This window comes from Pyrus communis, chromosome 3 (assembly GCF_963583255.1).
Source record: "Pyrus communis chromosome 3, drPyrComm1.1, whole genome shotgun sequence".
NCBI classification, from domain to species: domain Eukaryota; kingdom Viridiplantae; phylum Streptophyta; class Magnoliopsida; order Rosales; family Rosaceae; genus Pyrus; species Pyrus communis.
In genome coordinates this window covers 28,703,639-28,717,734 of record NC_084805.1, presented here as the reverse complement: position 1 = coordinate 28,717,734, position 14,096 = coordinate 28,703,639, and the positions used below count along the sequence as shown (strand labels likewise).

The 14,096-nt window shown below is 38.8% G+C and overlaps 3 protein-coding genes across 3 annotated transcripts; all 3 read right to left on the bottom strand.

The window, feature by feature from the left end:
- Positions 1-501: 501 nt before the first annotated feature.
- Positions 502-4,243, bottom strand: LOC137730258 (G-type lectin S-receptor-like serine/threonine-protein kinase RKS1). The gene is made up of 7 exons (XM_068469318.1): positions 2,920-4,243; positions 2,542-2,664; positions 2,066-2,235; positions 1,721-1,931; positions 1,393-1,630; positions 1,114-1,267; positions 502-1,017 (listed from the first exon to the last, which is right to left on the bottom strand). The coding sequence occupies exons 1-7, from the start codon at positions 4,226-4,228 to the stop codon at positions 712-714; spliced, it is 2,511 nt and encodes an 836-aa protein (XP_068325419.1). The 5' UTR covers positions 4,229-4,243; the 3' UTR covers positions 502-711.
- Positions 4,244-5,826: 1,583 nt separating this feature from the next.
- Positions 5,827-9,791, bottom strand: LOC137729244 (G-type lectin S-receptor-like serine/threonine-protein kinase RKS1). The gene is made up of 7 exons (XM_068468111.1): positions 8,194-9,791; positions 7,981-8,112; positions 7,763-7,905; positions 7,400-7,610; positions 6,824-7,061; positions 6,577-6,727; positions 5,827-6,480 (listed from the first exon to the last, which is right to left on the bottom strand). The coding sequence occupies exons 1-7, from the start codon at positions 9,509-9,511 to the stop codon at positions 6,181-6,183; spliced, it is 2,493 nt and encodes an 830-aa protein (XP_068324212.1). The 5' UTR covers positions 9,512-9,791; the 3' UTR covers positions 5,827-6,180.
- A 585-nt stretch (positions 9,792-10,376) lies between these two features.
- Positions 10,377-13,568, bottom strand: LOC137730076 (G-type lectin S-receptor-like serine/threonine-protein kinase At1g11410). The gene is made up of 7 exons (XM_068469142.1): positions 12,284-13,568; positions 12,054-12,191; positions 11,727-11,932; positions 11,314-11,524; positions 10,991-11,228; positions 10,768-10,915; positions 10,377-10,682 (listed from the first exon to the last, which is right to left on the bottom strand). Exons 1-7 carry the CDS (start codon positions 13,566-13,568, stop codon positions 10,386-10,388), a joined length of 2,523 nt encoding a protein of 840 aa, XP_068325243.1. The 3' UTR covers positions 10,377-10,385.
- Positions 13,569-14,096: the final 528 nt, after the last annotated feature.

Genomic DNA, 14,096 nt, shown 5'->3' with positions numbered 1-14,096 from the left:
TTCTACTTTCATCTAGTCCAAAAACATAAATTCAAAGTATGAAGAGTAAATAAAGCGAAAGATAGCATTGACAAGCTCTGCTGTAATTAGTTCTTCGTTATAGACTTTAGTTCATTCGAGTTATAGAAATCATTTAAATATGAGGTGAATAAATCAAAGGATTAAAAAAGAATTAAGGGACTTCAAACAAAAAGGGACGCGCATGAGGAGAAAAATGGTGAGCGGAAACACTTCCCATGAAAAAATTGTTGCTATTTGTAAATTAAAAGGTATATTAATTTTCTTTATTTTAGTTATTAGTCCAACACCATATCAAATGCTACACTAAATTAGTCCAGCTTAGTCTATTCTAAGTTAGTCTAGATTAGTCTATGAACCTAGTCTAGTCTGAAATAATCCAGTGCAACAAACGCACCCAAAAGGTTCGCCAAATTTGCAAAATGTCCAAGCTTTTGTGTGAATGCATACATGCAGCAACCAAAAGCCACAGGAAATGGCGTATTTTTTAGTTTTATTATATTTAATTTTTATGAGTTCTAACATCAACAAGCTTCGCTATACTTGGAGAATCTTCATTTTCAAGGCATAGTAAATTTCGTTCACCGTTTCTTCACAAGGTAACAAATTGTATGTTGTTAATACATTATCTTTTGCAAGCTGCTACAAGTACATTCATGTTGTGGAACATGTCGGGTAATCCTAGGCTTTTCTTTAACGAGCTTCTATTTCTGTACATGTCACATCATTTATAGAACTAGCTCCTTCAGTACTTGTTGATGGACCTACTCCAGTACGACTCCTCGTCAACAAAAATGCAGGCTGTGTTGGGGAAGGAACTGCTGCCTCGTTACCTAGCATGAAAACAACCGCCGACATGGTTGGCCGGTCAACAGCAAACTCTTGCACACACAAGAGAGCAATTTGGATGCATCTCACAACTTCGTTTACATGGTATGATTCGCCCATGGATGGATCAACAATTTCCAAGGCAATGCCTTCTCTCCACAAGTCCCAAACCTAAAAGAGTTTTGAAAAAATCAACCAAGCATGAATAAAGTAGGGGATAAACTTGTGGGAAAATCATTGTTTACAAATAGGCTATAGTTAGCTTACATATCCAACCAAATTTGAGTGGGGATATTTTTTGTGGTGATAACCGGAATTCCTTTTGCCAGTTATGATTTCTAGTAGTAATACGCCAAAACTGTACACATCAGATTTTACTGAAAAAATTCCTTCCATTGCATACTCTGGTGACATATAACCACTGCAACAATATAAGGAGATCATGGTGAGACTTGTTCTGGGAAGTTGGAACTATTAATTAACCTACTATTTTGGTAAGCTCTAGCCAACATGTATCTTCAATTTTGATGAATTTAATTAACTTACTATGTTCCGACCACACGATGTGTATTTGCTTCACATTGGTCCCCCAGAAATATTCTTGCCATACCAAAATCTGCTATTTTGGGACTCATAGATGCATCCAGTAGAATATTACTGGCCTTTAGATCTCTATGGATAATCCTTAATCTCGAATCTTGATGAAGATATAAAATCCCTCTAGCAATCCCACAAATAATATCAAAGCGTTTTGTCCAATCTAAAAGATTTCTTTTTGTTTCATCTGGATATCGTAAGAAGTTAAGACCAAATAAATTCTTGTTGACTTTAGTTTCAGAATGAAATTAAAGGAAAAAAAAGGAAGAAGACGTACCAAAAATAAAGGAGTCCAAACTTTTGTTTGGTACGTACTCATAGATTAGCATCTTCTCTTTATCTTCAACGCAGCAACCTATAATCTTGACAAGGTTCCTGTGTTGGAGTTTTGCAATTATCACAACTTCGTTCTTAAACTCTTCAATTCCTTGACCAGAATTCTTTGATAGTCGTTTTACCGCTACTTCCTTTCCATTACGAAGTACACCCTGAAATTATAATCCAAACACTTATGTTACAATTCATTTTTAAGGGCGTCAAAAATGAACTGTCATGTTTGTTGTAAGCTTCTAGGTTAACCTGAAGTTATGCATGATTCGGAAAATTATAGGAGGCCAAGTACCTTATAGACTGAGCCAAAACCTCCTGTCCCAAGCTTGTTCGCTACAGAGAAATTGTCCGTGGCAGCTGCGACAGTTGTTTGATCAAAGAATTGTAATTCTGAGTTTATTTTACTTTGATCATCGAGATCTGTTCTATCTTCCATGAAAAACATATATTTTCTTTGCCTTCCTGCTGTCATGAAATACATAATTAACAAGCAATGCAATGTTATAGCCTTTTGGTCATAAACAATCCGTATTGCGCGACACTACAAGGAAACTTACAAATAACTGTTGGCATTAGTTGTACAGAATAGAATGAGTAAAAGGCCTCATAGTATACCCGGCCTGTAGCCATTAATAAGTCTTTTACCCATCTCAATTCTTACAACTAATATTAGCGACTATAGTCGTTTATTGTAATATTGACGTAATAGAGACCGTCAACCGACACAAGAGGGATAGTAATTAAGATTGAGAAGCAAAATTTATTTACCTTTGCTCTTCCTCCTTACCAACCAACACAAAAGGAAAACTAGGCCAAGGAACACAAGAGCGGATAATAGTGAAATTGCCAGCCTTGCCTTCTTGCTAATTACAGAACCATTTGCAAATTGAGCTACAAGGACATAAAATAAAAATTAAAAAACTAACGAATTCAACAGTTGTGAACTGTAAACAATAGCAAATCACCATCAATCTCATGTGCAAGATAATTGTGGGATGTAATTAGCCAGGCGAACCAGGGCAAAGTACAGCCGGCCAATCAACTCGCAACTACTATCCAACAAGATTTGTCTCTTATTAGAGAAATTCCGGTAGAAAGTGCGGAATATATACAAAATATTGTGAGAATGAAAGATAAAGCGATTACCTAGAGTAACTGCATCAACTCGCACATACAAGTCCTGCCCAACACTTGAAAAAGTTCTTGTGTCTATCAAGTCCCCGTACCACATCACACAACCCTTCCCTCCTCCCCTTTCATCTGCACTCGCGTATGCCATGCAAGAACAATCCTTCATGCACTCTTGCTCACACCCTTTCAGACTGAAATTCATATTCACACGTGCCCCAGATGAGTCGGGTACCTTCACGCGTGCCACCTTAACAAACCCTTCCCCATTTTGGCATGTAGACGCTCCCGATTTTCTCATGCATCCACCCAATCCATCTCTCAGATACCAATCCAGGGGGAATTTGGGTTCAAATCCGGGCAGACAAAGGCAAGAGAAGTTATAATTACTGTATGGGTCACAGTTACCATTTGGACCACACTGTCCATAGTGGTCACACCACTCACTAGGGTTAGAGCTTCCTTCGATCCATTTGCTTTCGTGATCTCGCCATACGAACCGTTTAACAATTCCTGATTCATCTAGCACCCCTCTTGTGAATACTGAGTCATTTGGAACAGTTATCTCCATATATATCTCATCTTTATTGTTCACAAAGTTGCGGACACTATTAGTTGTATATTCGGGTACCCCGCTAAATCTTTGGCCGGTCCAAGTTCCGCCTCGAAACCATTTGGTTCGATCCTTGTAAACCATCAACTGCGGAAACCCGGTTGGGTCAATCTCATACGAAAAATTCCCTGATCCGGGATCATCCTGGGACTTCCGAGATGTTAGGCGCCTGTTCAGCCCTGACCGTCGGTTCTGCCCAATCTTCATCCATGGAAGCAGTGTATCTGTGGGGTAATCAAAGCCTTGCCACAGCACCCTTGGGTTACTACCATTGTGCTCAAGCAATACAAGATTTCCTGTATCCCGAAGTTTGGCCATTACGGAATTGTTTGGCGAAGAGACTGTGACATTAGCAGACCAAAGAGGGGTATTTTGGTCCTTCCCATAAATGACAAGGCCTCCATGATCTCCATGAATAGCTAGGAGCCCAGTTCCAGTTCCAGAAATAGGAATTATGGGGTTGTCTCTGTTTGCAATCCAGACGATGGTTTTGATTGGAATATTGTTATACCAAACTCCGATGTAACGGTTATGAGAATTGTCTGGGCTAAAAAAACCTAGTTTAAAGATTTTAGTGGCGGAGAGAAGAAAGTCGCCATCTCTTAGGGGTTGGTTTGGTGTAATGGCGTCTAGGGCAACAGAAATGGAAGAGGGATGAATCACAAGGAAGATAAGCAATCTAATTATGACAAAAAGGAATATAGTAGAATTCATGGTTAGTTTCTCAGGGGTTGGTTAAGTGCTAAAATGGTTGCTTCTTTTAATGGCAGCAGAAACAAAAAGCCGGAAAGTTTAGATTTTATTTTCTTTGGTGTTGAATTCACCGGCGAATTCTAGTCGACGCAAGAATACTGATCCTGGCTAGAAAGGTCCACTTCATTAATGCTGACCACACCCCAGTTGTAGTAGATTGATAAACACAATTTTTCTCCTATGCTAGAATTTTAAAGAATCACAGGTCAACATCTTTTAAAGAATTTTCTCTTACGCTACGAGAAGATATTTTTCAATGTGACCGTCACATGAGGTGATACATTACGTATTCTTATATAAATGGTGGGTTATGTATGTTAAAAGGTTAATAACTTAAAAATTAAAATTTTCCATGACTTTCATAAAAACACGTGGTGTACCATCCGTATTCCCGTCATAACTAAAAATTTCTCTCCACGCGGAAGTTTGATGACCACAAACCTCTCATTCTTAAACACTAATTGATGTGAATGCGTCTGTTAATGTTCAAGTTTCCGTTCATAGTACGTCTCACAATTGACATAATTAATTAGCTAACTAGACTAGTATAATTTCTCTTCAATGGTTCGCAATTGTAACCAGTATTTCTGATGCCCCACAAGTCAATGCACTCAAAAATATCTTTAACAGTTCAACTTTAGCGAGGTTCTATGCCACTACATGTCACATTATTTAATGAATTTTCTCCTTCAGTACTGGGCAATGGAGTCTTTGCATGTGATCAAATATCTTAGTAGATAGGATGTTGGATTTTCATCTATGCGTTCTAGGTTCAAAACTGCACCCTCCCCTAAATTGTTGTAATAGTTTCAAACCCTCGCCTCCCTTTAATAATAATTAAAAAAAAAAAAAAAAAAAAAAAAACAAAGATAAACTGGGTGATTGATCTCCACTGTTATAACTCTAATGCTGGTTGTTTTGGTGAAGAAGCTGCTTCTTCAGTACTTAGCATGAAAGCAATCTTGATATTTTTGACCGGTCCGTGGCATTCTCTTGTCCACATAAGCTGGGATATTTGGACGTATATCAGAACTTGACATGGTCCGATTGACCCAGAGATGAATCAACGATTTCCAATGCATCGCCTTCTCTCCACAAGTTAGAAACCTAAAACGAATTTAATAGCTGGTTGATAAAATCGTTTATTCATGTTACTGCAAAGCTACGATGCATGGACATCGTGATTTCTTCTTGTATTCCCGTGTTGTGTCGTATCGCTATGTTTGTGTCTGTATCCATGCAATCATAGCTGCAAACTGTTAAATCCCCTAATTATCTCAATCTCCGTCACCACTCATCATGCTCATTACTTGGTTGAATGTTATTCTTAGTATAGTTAACTTCCGGTGACTATTCCTGAAGACAATTCGTGAATACTCTGTACCAAGACAGGGGAAAAACAGGGGAACAGGGGTAGACTTTTTTCAGTTATTAACCAATATACATTCTCTGTACTAAACTAGGATAAGCAGAGAGGAATCAACATTCTACCAAAAATTACAACCAAGGGCTTTTTTTTTTCACTTAAGTTTGGTACCACATGACATTACAAAAGACAATGGCAAGAAATATTTATTTGTATACGACGTATCAAATCATCCAGGAAAGTTGAATAACAAATTCATTCAGGAAAGATACATGCAATGTAAAAGGAAAAAGAGTCTATTTGAACAGACAAGAGTCAAACGAATCTTCAGTGCTAGGTGACTGTTGAAATCATTAAAAAATATTAGTAGGTATGAATTAGGATAAAAATACAGAATAGTGTCTGAAGTATATATTAACATATGAAACCATAAATGTAAGAAGAAAATGAAATGGTATACTCTTGCACACATAAGAGGGCAATTTGGATGCATCTCAGAACTTGGTTGACATGGTACGATTCACCCAGAGACGTACAACCTAGATCATTACCGCGCTTCAACCACAGTTATTGTTAAGTCATTCAGCGAACAAATTTCTCCTCTTAATGCTTCTTTGTTTGGATTTGTGGATTGTAATATAAATGCAGGTTTCTTGGGACAGGGAAGAGTTGTTTCATTACACAACATGAAAACAACTTCCGACATGGTTGGCCTATCCAATGCACTTTCTTGCACACAAAGTAGCCCGATCTGGATGCATCGCGAAACCTCATGTGCAGGATATGACCGATCCAATGATGGATCGACAATACCTAATGCTTGCTCCTTGATCCACATATCCCAAATCTGATGCAATTTCAAACATCATGTTAGCACAAATATTCAGAAGTAAAAATTGGTAGCTCACATCGTATATACTTTAGAACTTACTGAATTGCCTACTTGTCCAATCAAATTTGGGGAGTGACTTTCATCATCATAACTCGTGTTCCTTTTGCCACTAACGATCTCTAGCAGTATGACACCAAAGCTAAAAACATCCGATTTTGTTGAATATCTCCCTCCCATTGCATATTCCGGTGACATGTAGCCACTACAATCACACAACATGATACAAACTATTGAGCATGCCAATTGTTTCTTCATAATCATCATATGCTTCTAATCGGATGTACTCCAAAATACTTACTATGTTCCAACCACTCTGTTTGTTTTTGCTATGATTTGGTCTTCCCCAAACATTTTCGCCAGTCCAAAATCTGAGATCTTGGGGTTCATTGTTGAATCCAATAGAACATTGCTAGCTTTCAGATCCCTGTGGATGACTTTCAGTCTTGAGTCATGATGAAGGTATAAGACTCCTCGAGCGATTCCGACGGTAATCTCAATACGCTTTTCCCAGTCCAACAATGAGCTTCTACTTTTATCTGGTCAAGAAACATAAACCTTGATTCAATGTATGGAGATTGGAGAGTAAGGAAACCATAGGATAACATTTACAAGCTCTGCTGCAATTAGTTCTTTGGTATATGCTTTAGTTCATTTGACTTATAATTCAAATATATGATAGAAGTAAGGAAAATGATTTCTACACACCCATTTTCGCTTTTAGCATACCATTTTTTTGGCCTTTGGATTGAATAAAACAGAGGCTTAAAGGAGAATCAAGGGAACATAAACAAAGAGAGACGTGTAGGAGAAAAATGCCGTGGCAAAATAACTTCATGCAAAAAAATTGTTGCTATTTATAAATTGAAAGGTATACCAAATATGAAAAGGTCCAGGCTTTTGTTTGGTAAATATTCATAGATCAACATCTTCTCTTCTGCCTGGACGCAGAAACCTACAAGCCTCACCAGGTTCCTGTGCTGAAGTTTTGCTATCAACATAACCTCATTCTTAAATTGTTCTAAACCTTGCCCTGAATCCTTTGATAATTGTTTCACAGCAACCTCTTGTCCATTAGCTAGTAAACCCTGAAAATTATCATCCCGTCTTTAGTTTAAGATTTGATACAGTAACGAAAATGCTATGTCAATGTGTGCATAATCACATACTTAGGAATGGAGTACTCCTTGAGAGATGTGCTTAATTATGTTATCGAGGTTTATGTATTGTACTGAGATACCTTATAGACTGAGCCGAATCCACCTTCGCCGAGCTTGTTAGCAGCAGAGAAATTTTCCGTGGCAGCAACTAAGCTTTTTAGGTCATAAAATGGTAGGTCATGATGAGTTTCACTATCATCTTCCCTTTTTTCCTTTGAAGATCCTACACATAACATAAAGTTCCTATTAGACTCACTAAGAGGCTTGTAATACTTTGGGGGAATAAATTTTTGCTTACCTTTTCTCTTTCTCTTTAAACACCAACAACATCCGACGAAAATGAAGGAGGATACCATAGCAATAGATACTACCAAAACCGGCAGCATTCCCTTTTTGGCAAGAAAACTCTTCGACTTCTTTGCGTATTGGGCTACAAAGTTAAAAATACTTAATTGAGAGAAATATGCGAAAGAATATTATTTCAGTACTACTGAGAAAGTTAGCCGCATACCATACTCAACCGCATCCACGCGAATGTAAAGCTCGTCACCACCCCCTTGGGTATTATCTCGAGTATCTATTAAATTCCCATACCATGTCAGGCAGCCAATGCCAACTCGTAATTTTGTGTATGCCAAGCAAGAGCAATTTCTCAAGCACTCATCCTTACATTGTTTCCAACTTGAATTTGTATTCACCAGTGCCCATGATGTGTCAGGAATTCTCACGTTGGCAACTTTGATGAAACGTTCGCCATTTCTGCATGCCTCGTGCTTCCTCACACAGCCACTCGATGCATTTTTCATATTCCACTCAACTTCCAACAAGGGTTGAAACCCTGGGAGGCATTTGCACTCGAACTCGCTCAAGCCATAAGTTCCAAAGGGGTCACATCTGCCGAATGCTCCACACCAGCCATAAGAGTCGCATTTGTTCAAGGGTTCAGACCAGACTAGGTTCCACCCCTGCTTTTGTTGATACCATATAAGTTCTTTGATTGATCCAGAACTGTCCATCACTATTACTCTTGAGATGATCGAAGGGTTGACAACGTCCCACATTATTGTGATCTCATTATCGTCATTAGTAGTGTAGATTTCAAGGCCACCTTGCACTGTGGTTGTACCATTCCACCACCCCCTATTCATATTCCAATTACCAGACCTCCACAATCGGATGTTACCTTTGTTCACCACAATCTGGGGAGCTCCACCTGGGTCAATCCTGTAGGTGTAATTCCCTGTTCCGGGATCATCTTCCGACTTCCAGGTAGTCAGGAACCGGTTCAATCCTGTCCTCTTGTCAATACCAAGTTTCATAAATGGTAGCTGCACATGCGTGGGGTAATCGAAGCTTTGCCATGCTACCTTTTCGCTGTCTTGTTGTTGCTCAACCAAAACCAAGTTTCCACTGTCTAAGAGCTGAGCTTTGTAAATAGGATCTTGTTCGGATGATAACGATGAAATTGAAACCCCGGATTTGGTAGACCAGAGAGGAATATTGCTTCTGTTTTTCGCATAGACGAAAAGGTTTCCATCTGTACCGATTGAGAGGACTCCTGAAGTGTCATTGACCGGATTGTCTCTGTTTGCGACCCACACAACTCTGTTCTCTACATCTTTCTTGTACCAAATTCCAACGTATCGCTTCGTGGATTTCCCAGGGCTAAAGAACCCAAGCTCAAACACTTCTCCACTCGAGACGAGAACTTCGCCATCCCTGATGGCTTGGTCTGCTGCTATGCTATCCGTTGAAGCGCAGCACCGGATGAGAAGAACGATTTGAACTAGTGTTGTAACAATCACTCCTTCTGTAAAATTCATGAACATGTATCCCTCTTCAACTAGAATACCATCAAAGAAATTTTTTCAATGAGAAGATTATATGTGACTGTTCCAGAGGAAAGTACTATTCATCCCAAACCAACGATTAGAGCATTCATTCAAAGAATTCGTTTCGAAAAAAGAAAAATATGCGACTGCAAGCTCCGGGGAAGAAGTGTTATGCATTAGGAAACCTCAACAACGACCTTGTGGCTAGAACTTGCAAGATTACAAGCGTTGAGAGATTGAGATTGAAAAATGAGAGATCTTATAAATAATTGGGTTATTTTTCATACTGCTTATTACTTTTTCATAGTATTAAAGCAAGTTGTCCAACAATTACGTATATAGTTAAATTATTTTTTTTATTACTAATTAATTTTATAATAAAACCTCAACTTCTTTATTAAAATATTTCTAGAAGAACCTTACCAGATCTTTCCTTCATATCTTTTTCAAGATTTGGCTGACAATGCTAAAAAAAGTCCACTATGGCAACTTTATAGTCACTGTTTGATGTTTGATGCGTAACAATTTTTAACTCTTATAGAATTGACTGACTATGCTAAAATGGTCCACTACGGCATCTTTATAGTCAATGTTTAACTACTCATGCGTGACAATTTTAATTTTTTGTAAACCCAAGCGACAATGACAGTATATTCACATATGCAACTCTACCATCTCGGGCATATCTTTACGGTTAATGATTTTGAGGTTGGATTGCGATGTATGTTTTGTTGATCTAAAATTTAAACATTTTGGCCCGTTTGGATTCTAGGATTTGAATTTGAATCTTCATGTACAAAGAAATCTTGAATTGAGTATAAAGACTTAAGAAGTAATGCAAAATCTCTACAAGGATCTAAAAAATGCAAACTCAACGAGCTTCAATAACTGTGACTGTTACATCATTTACAGAAGAAGCTCCCCTAGAAGTTGAAGAATCCGGACCGCTATTTTTGAAGCTAAACGCTGCCTTTTTCGGATGTGGAAGAGTCATTTCGTTCCCCAGCATGAACACAACATCTAACATGGTCGGTCGGTCTGTTGTGTATTCTTGCACGCACAAGAGCCCAATCTGAATGCATCTTATAACTTCATGAGTCAAATATGACTCATTTAGTGATAAATCAACTATGTCCAAGACTTTTCCTTCTGTCCACAAGTCCCATATCTGAAACCATTTCGGCATAAGTGTTTAGATGGATGGACTATTGAAAAGTTAAATTCATCATCTAAAATATTATCTGTTTACTTACTAGTCCAACCAAATTCAGAGAGGGGTTTTCGAATTGGAAATTGTTCTTCCTGCCGCTAATGATCTCTAGTGCCAAGACTCCAAAGCTAAACACATCAGATTTTGTGGAATATAGCCCATCCATAGCATACTCCGGTGACATGTAACCGCTGCAATGACACAATATTAGTACTAAAAAAATATCGGCTCTACTTGAGTTTTATTTCAAGGGAGAGGAGAATTACTAGGTGCCAACAACTCTATTCGTGTTGGCTTCAATCTGGTCATCCCCGAACATTCTTGCCATGCCAAAATCTGATATTTTTGGGTTCATTGAACCATCCAGTAAAACATTGCTTGCTTTCAAATCCCTGTGAATTATTTTTAGTCTCGAATCTTGATGAAGATATAGGACGCCTCGAGCAATCCCAATGATAATTTGAAATCGCTTTCTCCAGTCTAACGACGACTTTCTGTTTTTATCTGAACACAACACATAAAAGCGCCTATTAGCTAGATACTAGTTAAGTGACGAAAGTATTTATTAGCGTATGTAGAGATCGCATACCAAAAATGAATAAGTCCAAGCTGCGATTCGGCATGTATTCATAGATTAACATCCTCTCTTCTTTATCTATGCAGCAACCCAAAAGCCTCACAAGGTTTCTATGCTGGAGTTTTGCTATAAGCATGACTTCATTCTTGAATTCGTCTACTCCTTGTCCTGAATTTCTCGATAATCTTTTGACAGCTATTTCCTGTCCATCAGCTAGATTTCCCTGAAATGGTGATGCAGACTCGAAAATCTTAACGACAAACTTCAGATCAATATAAAGTTTACATACAATTCTATCTTATCCTCCTCAACGTCACAGAGCTTATGTATTGGTATGTTCGTAAACAAAGTACAAGATGTGTATTTCACATTTTATTTTAAAGTCACACAATGCTGAGTTACACAGAATGGTTCTAGGAAAGTACCTTATATACCATGCCGAAGCCACCATGTCCAAGCATATTAGCAAAAGAGAAATTTTCTGTGGCTGCAACCACGGTGGTTAAATCGAAAAAAGGTAAATCTGTTTTTCCTCTGTGTTCATCAACCTCTTTTCTTATTGGCAAATCTTCACAGCTTCGTGAACCAAAAGCAGCGGGATCATTCAGCAGTTCAGGTTGTCCTCCTCTCTCTGTTTCCATTCCATTGAAATTTCAGGTTATAAATTTCAAGACGAACAAAATGAAACTTGAGCTGAAATAAAGCCGTAAAACAAAATTACGAAACGAAAAAAGGGGAAATTTTTCGCATACCCTTCCTGCTCATTTTCCTGAACCAACATAAAACTGCGAGGATGAGCAATGAGGCGACAGAAATTGACGCTCCCAATATAATAGCCAGTCGCCTTTTTCCGGAAGAAAACCCTGCTCCTGACTTCTTTTTATACTGAGCTGGAAAAAAGAAGAAAAAATATATTACTAGTGCCATCAATGGTATGAAGTTGGAACATGTAGCTGACGCAATTTCTTGGAAGATAAGGTACCTAAAACTACTGCATCTGCGCGAATGTACAAATCTTGCCCGCCTTCTGTGAACTGCTTAGTATCCATCAAATCTTTATACCATGTCATGCATCCAGTACCTCCATTCCTCACATCTGCACTCGCATACGCTAAGCACGAGCAGTTCCTCAAGCACTCCTCCTCGCACACTTCCAAGCTCAAATTCGTCTCCAATTTTATGGAGGACGTGTCTGGAACCTTTACATTTTTCATCTTCACAAATCCCTCGCCATTCCTGCACATGGACCGCGAGCCCTGCTGCCTCTTGCACCCACCTGTTCCGTCTCTCAAATCCCAATCCTGCGGTGAGGTTGGTTCATACCCGGGGTAGCATGTGCAGTTGAACCCACTGTTAGTGTAGGGATTGCAATTACCAAACTGACCACACTTGCCATAGCTGTCACAGGCATCCAATGGCGCTGACCAAAGCGAAACCCACTGGTGCTGTTGCCCCTGCCATGCTAGCTGGTTGAGTGTTCCCATCCCATCTATTGTGATCACCGAGTAAATTGAAGGGTCGAGAACAGTCCACTGCACAGCAATTTCATCTTTGTTGTTCACAAATTTGATCTTAAACACAACGTTCCGCTGCACGGCAGGTATGCCGCCCCATTGAATCCCGTTCCAATGTCCTGACCTCCACCACTTAGCCTCATTCTTGTACAAGATCAACTGAGGTGATCCATTCAGGTCCATTCTCAACAAAACATTCCCCGTCCCTGGATCATTGTCCGATTTCCAACACATGAGGAACCGGTTGATGCCACTTCTCCTGTCCAACCCGATTTTCATATTCGAAAGAAGAATATGTGTAGGGTGATCAGTGCTCTGCCAAAAAACATCCTGGCTGCCTTGTTGAGCCAAAACAAGGCTTCCCGAATCAAGGATTTGGGCGAAAATATTGCGCGCTGATGATATCGAAACATTCGTTGACCACAGACGAACAAGGCCTTGGCTAGTCTTGGCCTGCAGCACTAGGTTTCCATCAGAACCTATTGAGAGAACTCCTGAGCTGCCATTGATGGGATTATCTCTGTTGGCCACCCACACAACCCTGTCTTCTGAAAACTTGTACCAAATTCCAACATAGCGGTTGGTAGATGTCCCGGGACTAAAGAACCCCAAGACAAAGGTCTCATTCTTGGACACCAAGAAATCACCGTCTCCGACGGGTTGATCAAATTTTATGGTGTCCAAGGAAGAGCAGAGCCAGACAAGGAGGAGATGAAGAACTAAAACATTTAGCAGACGTTTCACCAACTGCATTTTGCAGAACAATGGTTTGCCAAAGCACGATTGATTGCTTGCTCAAGTAATCTTTGAATTATTATTAATATTTTGTTTTATCCATAAATTTATGTAAAATATATGTAAATAATAATTTTTTGCCCCACCACGAAACGTACTCATGGAAGAAATTTTTGATACAGACAGACTCTACATAGATTGCAACACCTTTTGGACTTTGAACAACTTGGTGGGATTTGAAGGGTGAAGGGAGGATGGTGAAAAAAAAGTTTGTTTAAGTCTTATCATTCATCATCCTCCGTTCACCTTTCGTTTATAAGTCTTAACTTTTTTCATATTTATTATAAATAAAAAAGAAAATGTCTGTGAAAGAAATGAGAAATGAAAAGTGAAGTGGATGATAGTGAATGATTAACTAAATAAAATTAAAACAAAAAATGAAAAACAATTTTTTTCACATTCAAGTTTTTATTTTCATGTGGTCTCTTTTATCCATTCCTATTCCTTCCTACCACCTCTCTTTCTCTTAAATATATATATATATAT